Source organism: Ursus maritimus, unplaced genomic scaffold (genome assembly GCF_017311325.1).
Source record: "Ursus maritimus isolate PB19 unplaced genomic scaffold, ASM1731132v1 scaffold_12, whole genome shotgun sequence".
NCBI lineage: Eukaryota > Metazoa > Chordata > Mammalia > Carnivora > Ursidae > Ursus > Ursus maritimus.
Window position 1 is genome coordinate 34,626,286 of NW_024423564.1, and position 22,024 is coordinate 34,648,309.

General features: G+C 39.8%; 1 protein-coding gene across 4 annotated transcripts in view; it reads left to right on the plus strand.

Moving 5' to 3' along the window:
* The window catches only part of LOC103662966 (SSX family member 2 interacting protein), a 41,223-nt gene that overhangs the window by 7,672 nt on the left and 11,527 nt on the right, over nucleotides 1-22,024 (plus strand). For 3 of the 4 annotated variants that reach the window (XM_040627094.1, XM_040627096.1, XM_040627095.1), the window contains exons 2-8: nucleotides 11,338-11,469; nucleotides 12,369-12,538; nucleotides 12,963-13,175; nucleotides 15,467-15,577; nucleotides 17,341-17,476; nucleotides 19,332-19,407; nucleotides 19,491-19,668. In XM_040627094.1, coding sequence (XP_040483028.1) covers nucleotides 11,427-11,469; nucleotides 12,369-12,538; nucleotides 12,963-13,175; nucleotides 15,467-15,577; nucleotides 17,341-17,476; nucleotides 19,332-19,407; nucleotides 19,491-19,668 — 927 coding nt within the window. In that variant the 5' untranslated portion in view covers nucleotides 11,338-11,426. The remainder of the gene's footprint in view (nucleotides 1-11,337; nucleotides 11,470-12,368; nucleotides 12,539-12,962; nucleotides 13,176-15,466; nucleotides 15,578-17,340; nucleotides 17,477-19,331; nucleotides 19,408-19,490; nucleotides 19,669-22,024) is intronic. The other variant, XM_040627097.1, reaches the window with a different exon arrangement.

Genomic DNA, 22,024 nt, shown 5'->3' on the forward strand with positions numbered 1-22,024 from the left:
TTTCCTACATGTACACTGGAAGAGTTTGAGATCGGCGTACTGTCTCTAAGTTGTCACGCTCTTGATTCTCATACTAGGCCACCTTGCAGCTTCTCTGAGCTGGCACCAATCAGGACTGAATTGAAAGCTCTAAGATGCCTCATGGCTTATGTGTGGATTCTTGTCTATCATAATGTTAAAGTAGTGTACCTCACACTAATATGTCATTGAACTTAGTTGACATTTATTCAGCGAACGTTTTACTGGATCTTACAATGGGTCATTTATGGTACCTCATGGCAGAACAGAATACAAACAGCATGATGCCCGGCCTGCTGACCAGGAGCTCGGTTTAGGTGGTGGAAGAGAAGTTTCATTACAGCGAGATCTCCCTGGAAGCACAAACAGAAGGGAATGGCAGTTCAGGGAAAGCCACGCAATTTGACGTCTTTATTCACTAGATTTTTCAAAAATAATTTTTTTGAATTGCTATAACATTTAATGTTTTGTCTGCTCTTACACGTAGTCACTCAGTTGGAATAATTACAATCTGATTGTAATTTCATCTCAAGGTGACTTGGTAGAAAAGTGAGGACCTGTGTGTGTGTTCAGTTTGAAAAGCAGCTCACATACTGTGTATTCCCTCCTCCTACAATAAAGACGGTACGGTGTAATAGTTAAATGTGTTGGACTACTTGGGTTTGAATCTTGGCTTTGTCACATTCCAGCTGTGTGACCTCAGGCAAGAAAACTCTCTGGGTCTCAGTTTTGTCATCTGTAATGGGGGCGGATAACGCTCTGAGTTATTGTGAGATTAAATGAGTTAATACATGTAAAATGCTTTAAATTGTTCCTCATAAATGGTTTATGCTTAATAAAGTATCATTGTTAAAATTTGATAGAATCTCATTTGCTAAACATATGGTTGTGAAGACCATGTGTGCACATTGTTATAAAAATGTAAAGAAGACATTTTGATATGAATAGCTCTACTCAGTTCCATATTAAGTCCCATGAGAAAAGTAAAAAACATAGGTAATAGACTAAAAATTCTTTAAAGATCATCTAGTTCAACCTCCTTATTTTACAGATGTGGAAACTGAAAACGAGAGAACTGGTGAGCAGCTCAGGGAGAAGTGGAGAACCCTAGCCCCTGACACCTGGGCTCATGCTCTTTCACCGTCCTGTGCACCTTCCCTGAAGTGACAGTGCCCTAGAAACAAACAAAAAAACAACTAACAATTCATTTGGGGAGCCACCACCAAAACAGATGAAAACATTAGCAATAGAAAGTCAGTGTATAATGAAATATCAGATGGTGTGGCATAACTCTAAGTACATACCTTGTAACGTCATCAGCTGTTCTCCTGAAGGAGAGAAATACACCTTATTAGTTGCTTGAGTCATAGAAGGTCGATAGAGTAAGAACGTTCTTTTTTGAAAAGAATGTTAATAGTTATAAATCAAAGTCAATCTCTCCCCTCTTTTCTCCTACCAAGTTTAGATTATAATTAAGCCAGAGGGACAGTCCCCTTTTGCCAGGTCTGCCAGTACTCTTTCTGTCCTGTGTCTTCACAGCACTGGGGTTCGGGGGCGGGTGGGTGAGTCTTCCTTGATGCGCTAGATCCCCACAGATACGCTCCGACAAAGTGGGGCATCAGTGTGAAGACCGCATCACCCTTGCTCACTTGTATGCATGAATATGTGGGAATGGTACTAGAAGTGTAATTCATTGGTGGAAAGAATTTCTCATTTTTCTAAGTTATATTTCCACTAAAGGGTGGGGGTGCTACCATCTGGGATTGAGGTGGGGGTATTTCCACACACATTATCTCATTAATTCTGCATGAATCCACTGCCTCTAAAAATTTTTCGGAATAATCCATGCTCCTCAAACACTCCAGCTATATCAAAATGTAGTATTAGAGAAGTGATTGTAGATAGGTTCCACCCCTCCCTACACCCAGCCATCTCATTCCACAGAATTGTCCTGTTAGTACCAGTTTCATAACTTTTCTAGACCTTTCTCCTAAATTCAGGTAGTATTTAGATAGTTTGATTTTAATGAAAAATGGTGATCATACTATTCTTATTATCCATAACTTGTTTTTTTTCATGCAATACATGCAGATCTGCTTTAATAATCCCGAAGTAGCCCATCTTTTGGCTCTACTATTTGTACTGGCTTTTAGCTCTTTGTTGATGGACATTTAGATTGTCTCCAGTTCCTTGCCATTATGATATGCTTGCTCATTTGTTGATAGAATATGTAGTTATAGGTGCCTACAAGTATAATTGATGAGTGGAAACACTGATTTACGGGTTGCAAATTTTTGTAGACTGCTAGATTGCCATCTGAAACTACAAACTTCTGGGGCGCCTGGGTGGCACAGCGGTTAAGCATCTGCCTTCAGCTCAGGGCGTGATCCCGGCGTTATGAGATCGAGCCCCACGTCAGGCTCCTCCACTGGGAGCCTGCTTCTTCCTCTCCCACTCCCCCTGCTTGTGTTCCCTCTCTCACTGGCTGTCTCTATCTCTGTCAAATAAATAAATAAAATCTTTAAAAAAAAAAAAAAAGAAACTACAAACTTCTGACCTCTGCTAAAGTTCCATTGCCCTTCCATAATTGGTTATCTGAGTAGCTATAGGACATTCGTAGAATTTCTAACCAGTTTTTGCCCGACAGAGCTGTTTCCTTTTCTGTGTGAAGATACTGCAGATTAATTGATTAATCTGGAACTCTTCTTTTTTGTTGTTGTTGTTACTTAGGCCATTCGGCCATTAATTTTGGTGTTTGAGAGTGATGCTGTTCACGCCCATTGCTGCTGCTTATCACTGTAATTGCCTTTTAAAAACATGGTTGTTTTTTTTTCCCCTCTCATTGTAAGAAAAGCACATTCACTTACAGAAGATTTGGGAGACACAAAAAAGTAGGGATTACTGATAATTATCTGTGTGCATGGGTAAATACATAAAGAGATAAAGTCCCTTTTTTCCTCACGGGTTGGTTTTGTTTTCTAGTTTTTTCTGTTCTTATACAAACTTCTATGTTTATAGAGCAGAATTTATGCCTATAGGTATATACTCCTATAGTTTAGGGTTTTTTTTTTTTTAAGGCCAAATAAGGTCACGTTAGATACTGTTCTGCAACTTTTTTTATTAACAAAATATCATGAGGGGTGCCTGAGTAGCTCAGTTGGTTAAGCATCTGACTTCAGCTCAGGTCATGATCTTGGGGTCCTGAGATCGAGCCCCATGTGAGGCTCCCCACTCAGCGAGGAGTCTGCTTCCCCTCTCCCTCTCTCCTTTTGCCTCTCCCCCTGTTCATCTTCTCTCTCTCACGCTCTGAAATGAATAAATAAAATCTTTAAGAAAAACAAAACAAGCCCCCCAAAATATCATGAAATCTTTCCAAGTTACTAAAATATCTAGTGATAACTAACATTTATTGAGCACTTGCCATGTACCCAAGACCCCGTGTTAAGCCCTGCACATGCATAAACTTAATAAGGTTATTAAATTTTTAAAACTCAGTGTGTTACTTAGCCGTATGATAATCCTTGCATACAGACTAAAGACTGTTTTTACTCTCCTTTTGCAAATATGGAAAATGAAGTCCAGACATATCTGGTCAGGGCCTCTTTGTTTGTGAGTGGTGGACCTGGGGTTCGAAACCAGGAGGTCTGACTTTGGAGCCTGTGCTTTTAACCATTACAGCATACTGTTTCTCACACTGCAGCCACGGTGGGCTCCAGGGTGTGTGTCTGAAGTTTAAAAAACGGCACGTAGTTCCCTGCTCCTGAAGCTACTAAGAGGGGGGCTTTCTAAGGCAGATTCTGGCCTGGAGCTTCACCGGGATTGTATCCCTCAACCCAAAGGGATGCCCGTGCAATATTTCACCCCAACCTGTGTCTTCACGCTGTCTCGTGCAACCTTGGCCCAGTTGGAGGTACGGTTAATGAGTGGGGCCCTTAAGGATGGGTGGGAGGCGTGCTGCTTCTGAGCCTCTCACCTGCAGAAGCAGCAGCCTGCGTTGGTTAAGAGGATGGGCTCTGGAGTCTGGGGAGGGGGCGGCTTGTCTTTCTGTGCCTTGATTTCCTTACCTGTAGAAGGGAAATAATGTAGGATTGTTGCGAGGCTCGGCTTCCTAATACATGTAAAGCTTGAGAACAGCGTCTGGCACGTGTTTGTGAGATCAGTTCCCTCTCTGCCAGGTGTGCGGTGCCTGGTTTTCACCTGTGACCTCATTACATTCCCACAGCCACCCTCCAAAGAAGATGGTGTCACCCCATTTGCTAGGGGGGGAGACCGGTCACGATGTGAGCGCAGCCTGCCTGGCTGAGACCTGTGAGGCTTGTGCGCGCTGGGCCCCCAGCGTCCGTCCCATCCCCGCAGACTCAGCCAGAGGGGCAGACGGTGAAGGGAGCGCCGCGTTGAGTTGCACCAGATCGTCATTCAGATTTAAGTTATGAGGAATTTGCTTCTGTGGGAAAGTCCACTATTAAATCCTGCCACTCAGATGAATTCGTTTAGATTTTAAATTTGTAAACGGTAGATTTTCTACGAAGTTGAAGTTAGTGCGTGTCTACACTGATGTGTGCGCCTGAGTGGTTTTGTGTAAGGCAGCAGAAGTATTTAATGCAATTAGAATCTGTAGTCTCCTTTGGAACAAAAATATAGTGGTGGTAGTCATTTTTTAAATAATCATAATATGTTTGCTTTTTGAGAGTCATAACATCTATTTAAAATATGCTGATGACAATGTTTTAATTTTTATGACTGCATTTGTAAGCTAGGAATAATATTTAAAGATTTAGTTTTCATAATTTTATTTTCTTAGCCTGACGATTTGGAAACTCTAACTGTGAGATTTTAGCGAAGACTTTAGTAGTTAGCTGTTTGTGACGAATCCTGTGCAGTATTTAGAAACCTAGACGGTGTAATGTTACTGCTTTCCTGTGTAATGAAAGCTATTATTTTCTGACACTTGATTGAAGCTTTAGAATTCTGATTAGGTAGGCAATTGAGACTTCTCAAGTTGGAATTTCAAGTGAACTTGAAAAGAATACTTAAAATATTGTACCGTGTGAAGGAAATCTTGTAATCAAGATACTACTTATGTTTCTGCTGAGCTCTCTTTCAGCTGGTAGAAGTGTTAGAGATTTGGAAGATGAAGAGAGTAATACTTTAAAGGACTCCCATCTTCTGCCTCCTTTCCATTGCTGTTTTCCTTTATCCGCCTTTGCTTGCTGGAGTGAACATGTTGATATGTCACCACCTACTGAGTCTTGTCCTGTTAAGATTCGCGGAGGGGATGCAGGAGTGTGAAACATGCAGCACGTGGGAGTCTAGCTAGGAACGAGGCCACAAGTGAGTAAGTAGAGCACCGAGAGAACCTTTGTGGATGGGATGGTGTGGTGGTTCTGGGCGTGGAACAAGCGTTAATTTGGGGTTGGTGAAAGAGGAAAGCGCAGGCTGGAAGTGGGTGGGCAGTCCATTTTATAAACATTTACTGAGCACCTGCTTTGTTTCAGGCACTGCTTGATACAACAAAGATCCCTGCCCTGTAGGAAGGCTCCTAACTTCCTGTAGAAGTTCGTAAACCAGTGGGGCAGGCATCCACCTGTAATAATATGGAGTGATTAATTGTGCTGCTGGGTGGTATTGTCATAAAGCTGATGTTGCTCTTGACGTGTCTGATGTCACTTGAGCTATGTTTCAGCCAGAGAGATAAATATTACGGAAGGGACTCAGAAATGTATATATATTTTTAAAAACTTGTATTAGTTATCTATTGCTGCATAATAGATTACTTCAGAACTTGGCAGCTTAGAACAGCAAGCATTTATTTCCCAATTTCTGTCCGTCAGGAATCTGGGTGTGGCTTGTCTGGGTGCCTGTGGCTCAGAATCTGTCACTAGGTTGTGATCAAGGTGTTGGCCAAGGTGGCAGTCATCGAGGTTTGACCCGGGGAGAATACTTGTAAGCACACTCCTGTGGCTCTGGCCAGGCCCCAGGTCCTCACTGACTGTTGGTTGGAGACATCAGTTAACCTTCCACACCGCCTCTCATGAGGCTGCTCCGAGAGACAGTGGGTGATAGGTGATCCCAAAAGGAAGCCACGCCTTTTAGCCTTCTAAATTTGGAAGAGAAATCCCGTTACCTCTTGCTATATTCTATTTGTTAGAAGCTAGCCACTAAATCCAGCCCACAGCCAAGGAGTAGAGGCACCCAAAGGCGTGTACAGCAGGTAACAGGGATAATTGGGAGCCATCTTAGAGGTTGCCTGCCCCCAGATTTTACAGGTGATTGTTGTAGTAAATCGAGACCTTGAGACCCGCTGAGTCTTTTGGATAAAAGGAAGAGCAATAACCATCCAAGGAACTTTTCTGATGGAAAAAAACACAACACAACAAAACAAAAAAACCCAAGTATAATTAACCTGAACCACAAATATTTTTACTGAACATCTATAAACTTTGAGTTTTGATGTTGTCTTAAAATGGTAAGACGAGTTATTTCACCCTCATTAAACTTTCTGTAGAACTGATATCATTTCTGAGAATTGTTTTTAAACCTTTGCAAAGCAAAACGTTTCTAAGAGAGAAAAAAGCTGCTGTTTGTGGCATTGCAGAGAAGTTTACAAGTATGCCTCAATTTAAGTACTAGGTAAGTCCCTTTAAGGATTGTATGCTCTGAGTGGAATAATTTCAGGTGCACTATGGGACTCATTCTTTTAAAGAAACTTGATGGAAATCTTTTTTATTCTCCTTTTAACTCTTTCTGTAGAGGTTTACATGTACAGTGTAGAAAGGTTACGTGGTGAGGGAGTGAAAAAAGCATTTTGGAAGGCTTCACGACCAATTAGAAATGTGGCCTCAAGCAATCCTCTTAGCTTCCCTAAGCCTAAGCTTTCTGTCTATAATACAGGTAAATATATATGAAAGAAAGTGTTTTGACATGAAGAATGATAGATTTATGAAACTTATTAAAATCTTCATTTCAGAAAGGGTGCAATTATGTTAAGTTCAGATGTCTCCTTAGTTCCCAATTTTCTGTCAGGATTCTAACCTAGAAAATGCTATTAGATAATTCTTAAGGTCTGCGTAATCATTTTACCCAGGAAAGACCACACGGTACCCTTGCTTATTTACACCGAAAATATGGCAACATATTAAGGAAGCCAAAGTAGTTCCTCAGAAATAGTAAGGTAACATTTTTACTGAAATTACTGCAGCGTTACTGCAATTAGTAAGATTTCCTCTTATGTAGACTAACTTACTGGAATGTACATTGAGAAATACTTGGAATCAAGGAAGTTTATTAGGTGCCTATATACATATTATCCACCAGGAAGGAATAAAACCATGTCTCTCTGACTTAAAGATTAGGAGGAAGAATTCTTAGGTATTACTTTATAGATGTTTTTTCTTTAAAATATTTCAGGGTTATTCCTCAACAATCTTAGATGAATGAAATTTTTGCAGGGTGACTAAATTGTTTAATCTTCAAGTCTTGCTCATAAAATTCACTCATGAATTTGACCTGTCTTGGAATCTGGACAGCTTCCCTAACCAGTGGTATGGAGAGAGAAATGGGGGTTATGGATTACTTGAACCAAAATGTGATTTACTGTCAGCTTCTTCCCTTTCTTATTCTATATTGAAACTGTAATAACAATGCTAGTTATAACCAAGTTTGTTCTTGTATGACTTGTCATTGAGGCTCATGGTCCACTATATAATGCTTTGCTATGACTTGACTCATCTGTAATATGGAACTTCATCGTGTGTTCCAGCACTCAGCTTTAATGGAGTCCTTCTTGGCTGCTCTTGAAGCTTTCAAATTGAAGTGTACTTGTGACAGCATTAGGTTTATGCAAAGCAGACATGCTGCTGTTACCTTTTTTCTTTTGCTTTTGAAATTAATATTGATTTATTATAATATCTTTATTAAGTAGTTTGTAACCTTCAACAATGAAATTTGACTAAGGTTGAGCTAGAATAGAATAACTTGCTTAAATTAGTCTCTTGGTTCTGGTTTGTACATTATGGTCTGGTTGGGTGACTTTTATCACAAGCCTCCTAGTGTATAATTTGGTGCATCATTGAACAGAAGAGAGTACGTAGACTGAGATTGTGTGAAATCGTATACTGTTGGTAACTTCTTTGTTTCATAGTGCTGCAAAGTGGAGTTTTGGTTTTCATTGTGAACATTTAGACCTGAATATTTCACAGCTGGTTGTTTTGTGTTGTGTTTGTTATTCTAATTAACAGGGCAGGGAGCAGTTCACTGTCCAAACCAGTAGATGCTGAAGAGCTGAATTCACAGTGGAAGACTGATGGAAGTTGTAACTTTAAAGACCGGATGGATAGTAGACATTCTGGTGTTTGAGCTTTCTGTATGGGAGAAAAGGCACTTAAGACGATGTTGTGTCTTATTTAAAAAAAAAAAAACAAAAACACAGGAACAAGAAGGGCTTGAAAAAGTGCCTATTTCTATTTTCTTCTGATCCTGTCCCTCCCCTCAACCTTAACGATTGCAAAGAATTAATCCCACTGCCTAAAGTGTTTTTATGAGGATATCTGTCTCCAAATTTTCTAAGGTGTTCAACCTTTATTAAGAGCAACAGGGCCTTTTGTTACAGGTTTTGGAATCCTCTCATTTATACCAAATAGAGCTGTAGCCAGATGATGATGATGACGGCAGTGATGAAGACAACTAGTCATTCCATGTGTCCCGTACGCCAGGCCATGTGCTGAATACTTCTTTATGCGCATGATCTCACGTAATCCTCTGGGGAAACTGTGAAGTAAGAGTCATTGTGTACGGCAGTTTACCAGTGAGGAAACTAGGGCTTGGAAAGGTTAAGTAACCTACCCAAAGCAGAGCTGCGTTAGAATAGATGGGTTTATTGTCCCTTGGATCCTGTTTTGTTTATGGCTACTATCCGTGGAAGCGAAAAGTAAAATCATTGTCATTTCTTGGTGCAGACTCAACCTTTATCCTGCTGTTGCTGAAGGCACCCGTGTAAGGACAAGCGGAAGCACAGAATAGTTCAAGGTGCTCTTACCAAGGCACATGAGTAGAAAAATAGTAAAAATCTGTGCCAGACTGGGTATCCCCCTGTGTGTGTGTGACACCGTAACACGTAATACAGCACATAGCATCACTTGCATTAGTATATTCTGTAGGCTACTCTCTGACCTAGGAATCATCCTTGATTTCTCTTTTGCCCATATGTCATTCTACTTTCAAGTCCTGAAGGTTCTGTCTCCAGAACCCATCCCTGATTTATGCACCTGTGTTACTTCTGTTCGAGCTATAGTGAAAGACTGATCTTCTTGCCTGAACTATTGCAATGACCTGGTATCTTCCAGCCTCCCGCTGTTGCCCACCTGTGATATACTCAGAGGGTAGAGTAGCTGAAGTGATCTTTTTCAAAGCCTCAAGAAGATCCTGTTGGCTTTCCTGCCTAAACTCCGTTCAATAGCTTTTCATCGCAACTTAGAGAAAATCCAGCTTCTTACCATCTATCCTTGTGTACTGTGCTTCAGAGGTACTGGCCTTCTTTATGGTTTTCATACTTACCAAGTTCATTTCCATCTTGGGTCTTTGTACCTGCCGTTCCCTCTGCCTGGGCTGCTCTGGTCATGGATCATCTTGTGGTTGACTGCGTATCATTTAGGTCTCAGTTCAAATGTCAGCGTCCCGGTGTAGCCTTCCTTGGTGAATCTGGATACCCCCACTCCAGTGCTCTCTTACGTTACTGTGTTTTGTTTTCTTTATAGTTCTCATCACTCTCTGTTATGTTAAGTTACTGCTTAGTTATCTATTTCCACCCCCACTAGAATATGAACTTAAGGGCAGGGCCTCCCCTGGGCCTAGAAGAGAGTGTGCCTGGCTTGTGGTAGCACAATTAAAAACCTACTGAATGAATGAAAATTTTCCTCTCACTTCAGTATTACATTATGAATATTTCTCCACAATCTTTTTTCAAAAAAGATTTATTTATTTAAGAGTGGGAGTGAGTGAGAGAGAGAGCATGAGCGGAGGCCAGGAGGGTGGGTAGGAAGAGGGAGAAGCAGACTCCCCGCCGAGCAGGGAGCCTGATGATGCGATGCGGTCCTGGACCTCTGGGATCATGACCTGAGCCGAAGGCAGACGCTTGACCAGCTGGGCCACCCGGTGCCCCTTTCTCCACAATCTTAAATATTCAAAATAGGGGTTGTGAACTCTGATTCACGGTCCCGATCTGGCCTAAAGACATATTTTATTTGGCTTACTAAAAAATGTTGTTGTTAGAAGTGTAACTTACATCCCGTCAAGTGCCCGGATCTTAAGTGTACAACGTGGTCGCTTGTGTAGCCTTCTCTTTAGATCAAGATGCAAAAGGCTCTCACATCCTCCTTCCAGCCACGCCCCCTTCCCACAGGGTACCTTGCATAATCTTTTTAAGGAGCTTCTAACATTTACGAATTGTGAGATTTCACATAAAAATCCAGAATGCCAGCATCCCTTGAAAGATGGAAAGATAACGACCTGCTTTCTTTTTTGGCCGCAATGTATTGTAGCCGAGAAACCAGTGTTCAAAGTGGTGGCGTGTGTTCTCCAGTTTGCCTGTAGTCTTTACTCCTCTCTCTGTATCCCTGACCTTGAAATCAATTCCCAGTTGTCATTTATAATTTCATTTGAATTTTTTTATGATGGAGAAATATTTATTTCTTACATATTCTCTCTCAAAAAGTGGAAACATGATGGTAGGCTAAAAATGTTACATGAAACGTTTACATGAAAAGTTCTTAACTTGTCCACTTCATTCATCTGTATTTGTTAACCGGCCTAATTCCACATGGTTGTGTTTAAAGGTGTTCTGTCGTATAAATGTGTCATTTATTTACCCGGTCTCCTGTGGAGCATAGTTAGCAGAAACAAAAAATGAGAATGCTGGCCAAGAAGTTTTTCATCCTCATATCTGTATAAATAACTTTGTACTTTATTTTAGAGGATATAATACAGAAATCTTTTTTACTTAGTACAATGCTTAGATTGTACTAAATCGAAGTGTCTTAGATTTACATTGTGAGTCAAATCATGTGCCGTGTACTTTATATATGAAATAATGTGAATACCTTGGTAGAACTTGATAATCTTTACTCCTGATCCTTACACGCGCACGCGCACACACACACACACTCACACACACACACACACACACGGTTAGTATTGAGCTCTACCGTGTTCTATATGGGAGTGTATGGAAATAAATAATGCAAAATCCTTCTTTTTACACATTGATCTTATATTTGCTTTTATATTTGGAGTTAAACGTTCCTGTTTTACATTTTGCTTTTTAAGGAGATGCCTACATAGAAGAGTGAGAGCAGCTGGACTAAATGTTTCACTGCTGAACTGGTTCCTCAGGTAGCCTGGCTCTGGTGACTGCTATGGGAGAGTGGATGACTGTTACAGACCCAGATCTGTCTTCAGGTAATGGAGTCTAAAATAAGTATAACTAAAGCAGTAATCATAAAGGTGAATTTTTAAATGAAACTATAAAATAATTACCACAAAGATTGAAGATGTGACTAGAGAGAGACATAAATAGTTGTAAAATATCTAATTTTTATCTTCAGAAAATTTATCTAGGAAAGCTAAGAATTGTGCCATAATTTTGGGGTTCAGTGCCTTTAATGGGTTTGATTGTTACTATTTTGGAGAGGAATGTTTATGCATTTGAAATAAATTTATTGGCTACTTCATTATGTTGCTGTGATTTATTCCTTTAATAAGTAACCTTTGACTCAAGTGGTTTTGTCTTATTTTTATAAGTCTGAAATACTATAAAGTAAGATAGTATATTGTAGCTTAACATGCCTACTGAGGGCACTTTATAGTTGTATCTTCTTGGAAAAAAAGTACACCTGACTCTTGAATAACATGGGTTTGAACTGTGTGGGTCCACTTATACACAGATTTTTTCGATAAATGAAGTACAATACTGTAAATGTGTTTTCTCTTATGATTTTCTTGGTAACTTTTTTCCCTAGCTTGCTTTATTGTAAGAATATAGTATGTAATACATATAACATACAAAATATGTATTAACTGTTTATGTTATTGGTAAGGCTTCTGGTCAACAGTAGGCTATTAGTAGTTCAGTTTTGTGGAAGTCAAAAGTGGTACACAGGTTTTCTGCTGTGTGAGGAGTCGGTGCTCCTGACCCCTCTGTTGCTCAAGGGTCAAATTTATTATGTAGTTTTCATATAAAAAACCCACTTTGTCTTAATTTGAAAATATTAAAAATATTTATATAATTCAGAATGTTTGGTAATGGAGATAGTTTGTGTATGTTTTATAAATTAAGTAAATGCCTTTTATTCTTTCAGAAAGCAAAAATATCTGTCAATATACCTCAGAAACAAAGATGTCTCCATCAAGTTTATACTCACAGCAAGTGCTATGTTCTTCAATACCTTTATCAAAAAATGTGCACAGTTTTTTCAGTGCCTTCTGCACAGAAGAGAATATTGAACAAAGTATTTCATATCTTGATCAGGTAAAAATTTTTTGTGTGTGAGAAGCAATAGCATAAATCATGTTATATAATAGAACATATCAAAGTTATGAGAAAAACACTTGTCAAGCACAAGTATATTCTTACGTATTGGCCTGGGACTTTCAACATACTTGATAGGCAAAGAACCGCGGTGATCATTTCGTCTGCATACATGGTAAACATGCTTCTCAGGAGCAGGTTGGCCTCCACATCACCCTAAGGACTTCTCCACTGGGAGTCTGTCCCTTATTTTACTGATGTACTAAGTGCCTTGCCCCAGGATGCAGGCACCTGCAGAGCAGAGTATTTACAATTTTCTTAACTTAGGATAGTTTTCATTATTTGTGAGAAAAGATTTTTATCATTTGTTTCTATACTAAGTCATCTGGTAACCAACTTTGAGGAAAACATTTTCTCCTACCAGGAATTGACTACTTTCGGTTTTCCTTCATTATATGAAGAATCCAAAGGTAAAGACACAAAGAGAGAATTAAATATAGTTGCTGTTTTAAATTGTATGAATGAGCTACTTGTACTTCAGCGGAAGAACCTTCTAGCTCAGGAAAATGTAGAAACACAGAATCTGAAACTGGGAAGTGATATGGACCATCTACAGAACTGCTATGCAAAACTTAAGGTAGAAATTGCATGTCGACCTGTATTTCAATAAGCCAAATGTCTCATAAGCTAAGCCAAGTGATAACAGTGTTTTCTCTTTAATATTTTTAGGTTTGTATACATCCTACAATGCCTAAAAGATAGAGTTCATTCCTGTAGTGGGAACTGTGGTGGGCTGGAGTGGGTAGTTAGTGGCCTCCAAGGTTATAAAAAGGCTGTGAGTTGTGGATAATACTTTAATCTTAATCAGAGAGACCTATGGAAGTTCTTATGAATTAGACTGATTCAGAGTTGTAAGCCTTTGAAGGCCATAATTCTGCACTGAAACTTTTTATATGTGGGTAACCTTGGCTGAATGTTTTTTAAGTAGCTAGTGAATAATTACACAATGATATTGGTAATCCGGGCCTGTTTATCCTTTCCTCTAAGGAGTGGTTGCTTATTAGGACAGCCCAGAGTATAGAATGGTTTCCAGGAACTCCTCTAATTCACGTTTGACCTAGGCCAAAATCTGGTATTTTTCTCTGGACAGAAATGTGTGTTCAGTGGCAAAAGTTTCCAATCTGTCCTTGAAGAGCTTCTTAATCTAGAATGTGATTCATTCAACTTATTGAGCAAAATTTATTGAGTATTTTTGTGCGAGGCGCACTGGGTTTCGCCGAGGAGTGAATCCCAGTCCCTGCTCTCAAGAGATTGTAGTCTAGTGGAAGGAGATACATTGAACCATAATTATTTGCTTCATTAGTTGTTCTTGGTTGGGAGGTAAGAGGAGGCTTCACAGAGAGTTAACACTTGATCTCAGATTTGAGGAGTAAATAGGAATTTGCTAATGTTTGGAAAAGACATTCTAGGCAGAGGGTATATAACCTGGTTAAAGCATAGGGTATGAGAGAGCATTTGACGTTCAGGGACTGGTCAGTAGCTCTGTAGGGGCTGAAGTACATAGTGATGATGAAGAGCGAGAGAGGTGAGGGTGGGTCCCAGGCGTCCGAGGATGTGAGAGGCACCAAGGAATGTAAGCGAGAGGAAGGCGTCATGGGCGTCATGTCAACCTAGCAGTAAGGTGGAGAAACTATGGGGAAGGTGCAGATTTGTATTTGGAATGGAGGTAGGGAGCCCAGAAGGCATGATGGAAAGGACGGCTGTTAGCAGACCTTAGCAGCAGCTGCCAAAGCCAGAAAGGTTTTGGGCTTGAGCTAAGGTAGTGCCAGTGGAGATAGTAAAAGTGAAATACGAAGCAAACTAGGGAGGTAAAATGGGTAGAATTTTATGAAAAATTGAATTTGGGGAATAAGAGAATCATGAATTTAAGATGCCGGTCTGGTCTCTGTCTCAAGTTTACAGAGGATGATGGTATGAGATAAGTGATGTAGGAGGGGGTGTACAGATTTGCAGGGCTGATGGGGAGTTCAAGTAAAGCACTGATAATCACTCAAAGTGAATCTGGTTTGACACATGTGGGACGTATCAACTGGCCCAGTGCCTCTAAGTTCACTCATTCCACATGGTCTGGCATGATAGGAAGTAGTAAACACTCCAAAGAAGAGGGTGCCAAAAATTCTGACAACTTGAGAGTTATCCAAGGTATATTCCTAAATTTTCTGAATTCCTAAATCATCTTGAGGTCCATCGTTATAGGGATTGTGCAGGTTTTTATTTGTGGTCACTTAGCTTTGAGTGGCTTTTTATATTTTATAAATATAAGAGGATTTTAAAAATATTCCAATGGCCTCATGCAGAACTTGGCACATTTCCTCAGGAAATGTGTGGAACAAATTCAGAATGAACATCTTATCTCGTACTGATTCCAGCAAAGCTGCCGTTCCTCTCTGGAAAAAAATCCTCAGAGGTTGGCACTTGTAAGGGAGACCCACCCTTTCTGACCTGAAGGGTTGCCGCTTTGCTTGGTCATACGTCTTCTTTAGACGTAGGTCCATATCACTTTGGTTCTTTCTAAAGGAGTGAACCATAGAAGTGTTAAAAAGTACTAAAAGGAAATTTAAAAACTGTCCAGTGGCAGCATCACTGGAATAAGTGAAGAGCCTTTCAAGGGATCCACTTTGAAACGCTTTTGCATGTACATAAAAAATGTTGGTATTTTAATGAATTAAAATATATTTAAACTTAAACTTATAACTTTATAGTATTATTTTGTAATAATTGTTTTAAGTAAACATTTTGTGTGCCATTAAACTGCAGTTTTAGCTAACAAACCTGAGTATGTGTACATTGTTTTTACTGATCTTTGAAGAATTCATTTGCTCTGAGTTGTATGTTAATTGTAATCACAGTTGCATGTGGATATTTTAGGAACAACTGGAAACCTCCAGGAGAGAAATGATTGGGCTTCAGGAAAGAGACAGACAGTTACAGTGCAAGAACCGGAATTTGCATCAGCTACTGAAAAATGAAAAAGATGAGGTGGGTTGTCAGTTTAAGTGAATTTTTTTTTTTTCTTATTTGACGTGACCATACCCCACTTTAAAACAAGAACATTAATTCATCCTTTGTCAAACTGGTGTGGTGGACCTCTGAGTACAGCATTGCAGCATGTTTAACTGAGGTCAGGAACTCTCCCTGGCACCCCCTGTCCCAAGTGGATTCATGGGGTTTAGTATATCGGTCCATAGCTTGTGACAGTCAGTGTCCTTTCCTGTCCATCCTAGACTCCAGTGCATTGTCCCTTTTTCTCAGGCGCAAGGGTACTTTAAATGCAGATCTTTTATTCTCTGCCATACCTATACTTAATATCTGGCATGCCTCTTCTTTCTATTAAATACTGACATTGTTCATCCAATCAAGCAATTAATTACTTGACTAAATGGACATGAGTTATTGTTTAAAAAAAAAAAGCAATTCACATTTAAAAATCTTATTTCTGATTGTTAAAGACATCATAATTTTAATCTCATTTCTGCTACAGTGGTTACTTAGTATTTGGATCTATAGAGTTAATGCACTTGCAATCACTATTTTTTAATTTATATAAGAAGAGGGGCGCCTGGGTGGCTCAGTCGTTAGGCGTCTGCCTTCGGCTCGGGGCGTGATCCCGGCGTTCTGGGATCGAGCCCCGCATCGGGCTCCTCTGCTGGGAGCCTGCTTCTTCCTCTCCCACTCCCCCTGCTTGTGTTCCCTCTCTCGCTGGCTTTCTCTCTCTGTCTCTCTCAAATAAATAAATAAAATCTTTAAAAAAAATTTGTATAAAAAGAAAGCATTGTGTTCTTACTGCTCTGCAGTTCGATCCCTGACCATGTGATAACTATAAAAATACAATATTTATTTTCAGTATTGTATATGTTTTTTAAACTGTAATTAAGGACTTTTAGGGGAGTGTATTTCTTCTAATGATTTTATAGTGACTTAGATTGTTCTGTCATAGTTTGACTATTTAGTAGTGTAGTTAGTGGATAGTGAAATATCTTAATTAAACTGCAAAGTTACTTATGCATTTCTTTGAGTTATTTCACAGAAAATTTTGACTTGATCTGCAGATTACACGTAAGTGATTTGAATATAGTTAATCTTTAGTAAGAATTAAGTTAAACATGATGATCTCCAGCAGAGATTAAAAATGTTTGTATAGAATATAACACACTTCTGTCAAGGGCCACCTGAGAAGCCACCGTAGATCTCAACACTGAGCTTTAGGGCCTGACATATGGTAGGTACTTGAGCCAGAGTCTGTCTGCTGTTTGGACTCACTCTGATTTGAGAACTGTTTATGATCAGATAAAAACAAACCTTTTTATGTGCTGTGACGTACTGTGGCTAATTTGTCACAGATTAATAAGGAATAAAGTGATTCAAGTCAGTAGTATAAGGAAGTCACTACAGATAGTCAGATCAATTCTTGCTTCAGATGAGACTTTAATCACTTTAATACTTCTGTAAGAGTTTCTGGTTTCTACATGATCAGAGTCTATATGTAGCGTAAAAAGGATAGAAAAATAATTGAAGTTAGCAGCTCTAGAGATTTCAGAATTAAAAAATAAAAACTTTGTGATCCACTTAATGATACTTTAAAAAGTGATTTCCAGTGGTTATTGAGAAGGAAGAATAATCCTAAAGTAAACTCTTTTATGAGGAGGTGAATGCTAGGTCTTCTTTTCTTTTTTGAATTTACAAATTTTAACTGGGGTTATCCATCATAAAAGGACACATTTGATGGAAAATGCTTTTTTCAGGTACAAAAATTACAAAATATCATTGCAAGTCGGGCTACTCAATATAATCATGATATGAAGAGAAAAGAACGTGAATATAATAAATTAAAGGAACGTCTGCATCAACTTGTTATGAACAAGAAGGATAAAAAAATAGGTAAGAAACAACTGGTTAAGATAGAGGAAAGTAAATAAGCTAATATGCTAAGAGATAAATGTGAATAGATGGAGCACAATAACTCAGGAAGTATTATTTTTATGCTTTATGCAATTGTAAATGGTATGTGTCCATATAAACTAGAAATCAAGACAACTCATTCATGAAAAATAAAAATTCTGCTTTACGTCCTTTGTTTTTATAAGAATTACCTTTTTTTTTTTTTAAATATGACAGTTGTTCCACAGAGGAAAAACTAAGAGGATATTCTAATGTTCCATAGTAAAGAACTGGTAATATGAAAAATCAAGATGAGTTTCTGAGTATCAAAAATGTGATTTTAGAATTAACTTCATAAAATTATTTATCAGACCAAATCATTTACATCTGTTCCTTTAAATAAATGTAGCTGTGCATTTTTGAAGCGGCTAGTCTGCAGGATGGACTGTGAATGTTATGCTTATGTTTATGTTTATGCTTAAGGTGTACTTTTTTCTAGTGTTATTCTTTTGAAAATCAATTTGCAGCTTCATCCAAGTATGTGCATAATTTCAGGGAAATCGCACAGATGAAAGAGTAGAACTGAGCGCGCGCGCGCACACACACACACACACACACACACACACACACACACACAAGACCAGAGCTACGCAGATAGTTTGCTGGCCTGGGAAGATGCGGCACAGGGCATCTATGCATGGATTTATCCAACAGTGGTCTCCAGGTGGACCGTAGGTTGTGCTCCACCCCGCATTGCACGGTAATGCCCTAAACTGTGGTTTCCGAAGCTGAGCCGGTCAGACTGGCTGACACAACAGCTGATGAGCAGGTGTCTCAGGCTGTCACGTGCCGGGCCGCGTCCGCTGCCAGCGGGCGCTTAGAGCTGGCTGCGTCACTGCCGATCTGTACAGCAGAGCTCTTGCAGTTAGTCGGCTAATTACTGAAAAATGGAAGTGTAATAAGCAGTTAAGACAAGGTTGGAAAATCTTTAGGTAATCAAACTTAAACTTCATTGGTTAACCTCGTGTTCATTCGTGAATTAAATACAGAGCAGGATGCAGTGCTGGAAGTATAAAATGTAACACCTAATTAGAGAAGTTTACTGAAGATGTAACTGGTAACAGCCCTTATTTTATGGGAGTCTGGCTGTTTCCTAGTCCGAACCTAATTGGAAGTGACAGTTTCATAATGATTTCATCAAGTCTAAAATTACAGCAACTTATTGTCATCTTCCTTCTAATGCCAACTGCTTCCATCCCCCTGGGACAGAAGAGACGTTAATACACAGGGGCCTTGACGCCTTTGATGATGACAACGCAGGGCTGGGCAGACTCTTTCTGTAAAGATTCTAATAGTAAATATGTTCAGGTTTGTGGAGTCTGTAGTCTTTTGTCTCAACTATTCATCCCTGCGCTTGTAGTGTAAAAACTATATAAACAAATGGTGTGGCCGTGTTCTAATAAAACTTTATTTAGAAAATCAGGCAGCTGGCCTGCAGGCCATAGCTTGCCAGCCCCAATGATAAAATTAATGATGATAATAAAATAATACTTACCAAGTACTTTGTTAAGTGTTATAACAACTTCTTTTACTCTTCACAACTCTTGGGTAGATACTTTCATCATTCCCTCCGTATTGATGAAGAAACAGGCTTAGTAGTTAAATAACTTGTTAAGATCTCAGTGCTTATCAGTGATGGAGAACTGGAACTTCAAATCTGGGCTGTTTGAGCCCAAATCCTAATCTGTACCAGGTTGACTTATGTCTCCAGTGTGTATAGAGTGTGTTAGGGTTTTATACACTTAAACATATGTATGGTAAGAATTGGTTTTGATTTGCATGTTCATGTTTGTAGCTATGGAAGTTTTAAATTATGTGGGGAGAGCCGATGGAAAAAGAGGCTCCTGGAGGACGGGTAAAACCGAGGCCAGGTAAGGTCCAATTTAAATTGATACATTTCACCAGAGTTTTCTTTTCTATAACTGTATTTTCATACTGACAGTTTCTTTCTCAGGAACGAAGATGAAATGTATAAAATTCTCTTGAATGATTATGAATATCGTCAGAAACAAATCCTAATGGAAAATGCTGAACTTAAGAAGGTTCTTCAGCAAATGAAAAAGGAAATGATTTCTCTTCTTTCTCCCCAAAAGCAGAAACCTAGAGAAAGAGCAGATGATAGTACAGGAACTGTAAGTGGCTCTTTCCTCTCTACTATGGTTTCGGATTGCTAAATCGACAATTCAGACATTAGCTCGGTATTCCCAGGGGGGACACCCTTGGTAGTTTGGACAGGACGCTCACTGCTGTACTACCCCCCAGTCACTGTGACAACAACAAGAAAGTGTCCCTGTATGCTTCTAGCCGTGGCCTGGGAAATGATGGCGAGGACTTCGTCTCTGCCACACATTGTGACACGCACTTTATGAGCATTGTCTCATTTCATTCTTCTGATGCTTTTCATATCATAATTATTCTCATTCTATAGCTGAGGACACTGAGGCACACTGGTCTCATTAGCCTGGTATCACACGTGACAGAACTAAGATTTAAATCCGAGTCCGTCTCACCCCGGCGTCCATGTTTTTAGCCGCTGTGCTGAGTGTCCTCTCCATAGTTCAGGTGTTGTGCACTCAAACAGGCTTTACCTTCAGAGTGAAACACGTAGTAACTTTGGGAACCAACTAACCATTCAGTCCAGAAGTTTGCTGAATGTACGTTATGTTAAAGGTCCCTGGAAAGAAAAAGCTGAAAGGATTTTGACTTCTTCCCTTGTCTCAGTTGGGCTGTTACAACAAACTACCACAGACTGGGTGGTTAAGAGCAACAGAAATGTATTTTTTACAGTTCCGGCTCTGGGAGGTTCAAACGCTGGGTGCCAGCAGGGTCAGTGTCTGGGGAGCGGATGTCTTCCTGCTTGCACCTTGTACCCTCACCCTCCTGCGCCGGGAAGAGGAGAGCTCACCAGAGGCCCTTTCAGGGGCGCTCATCCCGTTCACGAGGACTCTGCTTTGTATGACCTCCTCACTTTCCAGAGGCCCCACCTCTGAATACTCGCACTTTGGGCATTAGGATTTCACCAGGAATTTGAGGGAACACAAACATTCAGTCCATTGCATCCTTCAGGAAGCTCTTTTGGGGAGATGGGTAGTTGTTACACAAGTAATTGTTACACGTGGCAGGAGCTGTAACAGGGTGGTACGACATGTGGAACGAAGTAAGTAAGTGTGGCAATCAGGGAAGGCCTCACAGAGAAGGGGACATTTGAGTTGGCTCTGAACAATACAGTAGGTGTTTTGGGGGTAGAAGCATGTGACGCAAGGGAAGTAATGCGTGCAGAGGTCTGAAAAAAACAAGTCACATAATGGTGAAAACTTCTTTGAACTTAATTGCTTTACATGTTTAAATTCTGGATTCAGGCAAGTGACTAAAATCTGAAAATAACGATGGGAAGTGCTGATTATCAGCAAGTCATCAGAACTTGTTTTTTAAACCTGTATTAGGGGATTATTTACCTTGTGGTATCACAGATCAGTCTAACTGATCAGCCCATCCCTCCTTCTACCTCTTTTTTCTTTTTTTACAAAAACATAACCTGAGTGTTCTTTTAAACCCCCGCTTCAGGACCTGTTTGACCTCCGCCTTTTCTCTCCAAGTCTGTCACTTTTTGTTGTGAACACGCAGGTACCTCTCCAGAGCGAGCAGTTTCCTCTACTCCCGCAGCCTGGGTTCTTGGCCCCACCGTCCCTAACCTTACCAGCTTGTGTTCAGCACAAGTAGGGAGTAAAGCAGGGAGACCTTTCTCAAGATGTTTAAATTCCCCTCTCCTCGCCACTACAGCCAGTGGGTAGTAGCCTGTATAATTCTTAAAAATTCAGGTGTTTACCTTTGGAGAAACAGTTATCTTTTAAGTATATTTCTTGTTTTTAAAAGATCTGTTTTTCTATAATTTTTTTCTCTTACAATTTAATTCAGTCCTTCCTTTCTTTTAAGGATTTTGGAACATTAAAGCAAGAGGGATGAGATTAACCTTATAATGCATAGGTAGCCTTCAGGTTTCATTAATTTATTATTGTGCTTAAGTATAGCCAAAACATATACCCAAAATTCAAGTTAATTTTTTATTTTCATTTTGTGGTTTCAGAGTTTCATTCAGTCTGGCCAGCATGAAGCAATTATTGTTAATTTTTTAAATAATGGACTTAACAGTATTCTGGCACACTTTAACACGTAGAAGGTGTAGCTCCTTGGAAGAATTACTGGCAAGTAGCTCCAGAGGCTTGATGGGCAAGAATCAGAGTCACAGTGAGCTCCGTGCTGGGCCTGGCCCCAGCCTGCTCCCCCTGGGAGACCTTGACCCCTGGCAGCCATTGCCGACCTGGGGCTATTGATACAGCTCTCCCCGCTGAGTAGCTCCCTCATTCCTGCTGCATGATCAGCATTTCTTTCATCTTCAATCTGTTTTCTTTTTACCCCCAGAAGGATATTTTATTGTTCATAATAGGGAAGTGTATCTCTGTCCACTTTCCTGGATGTTAACAACAAATT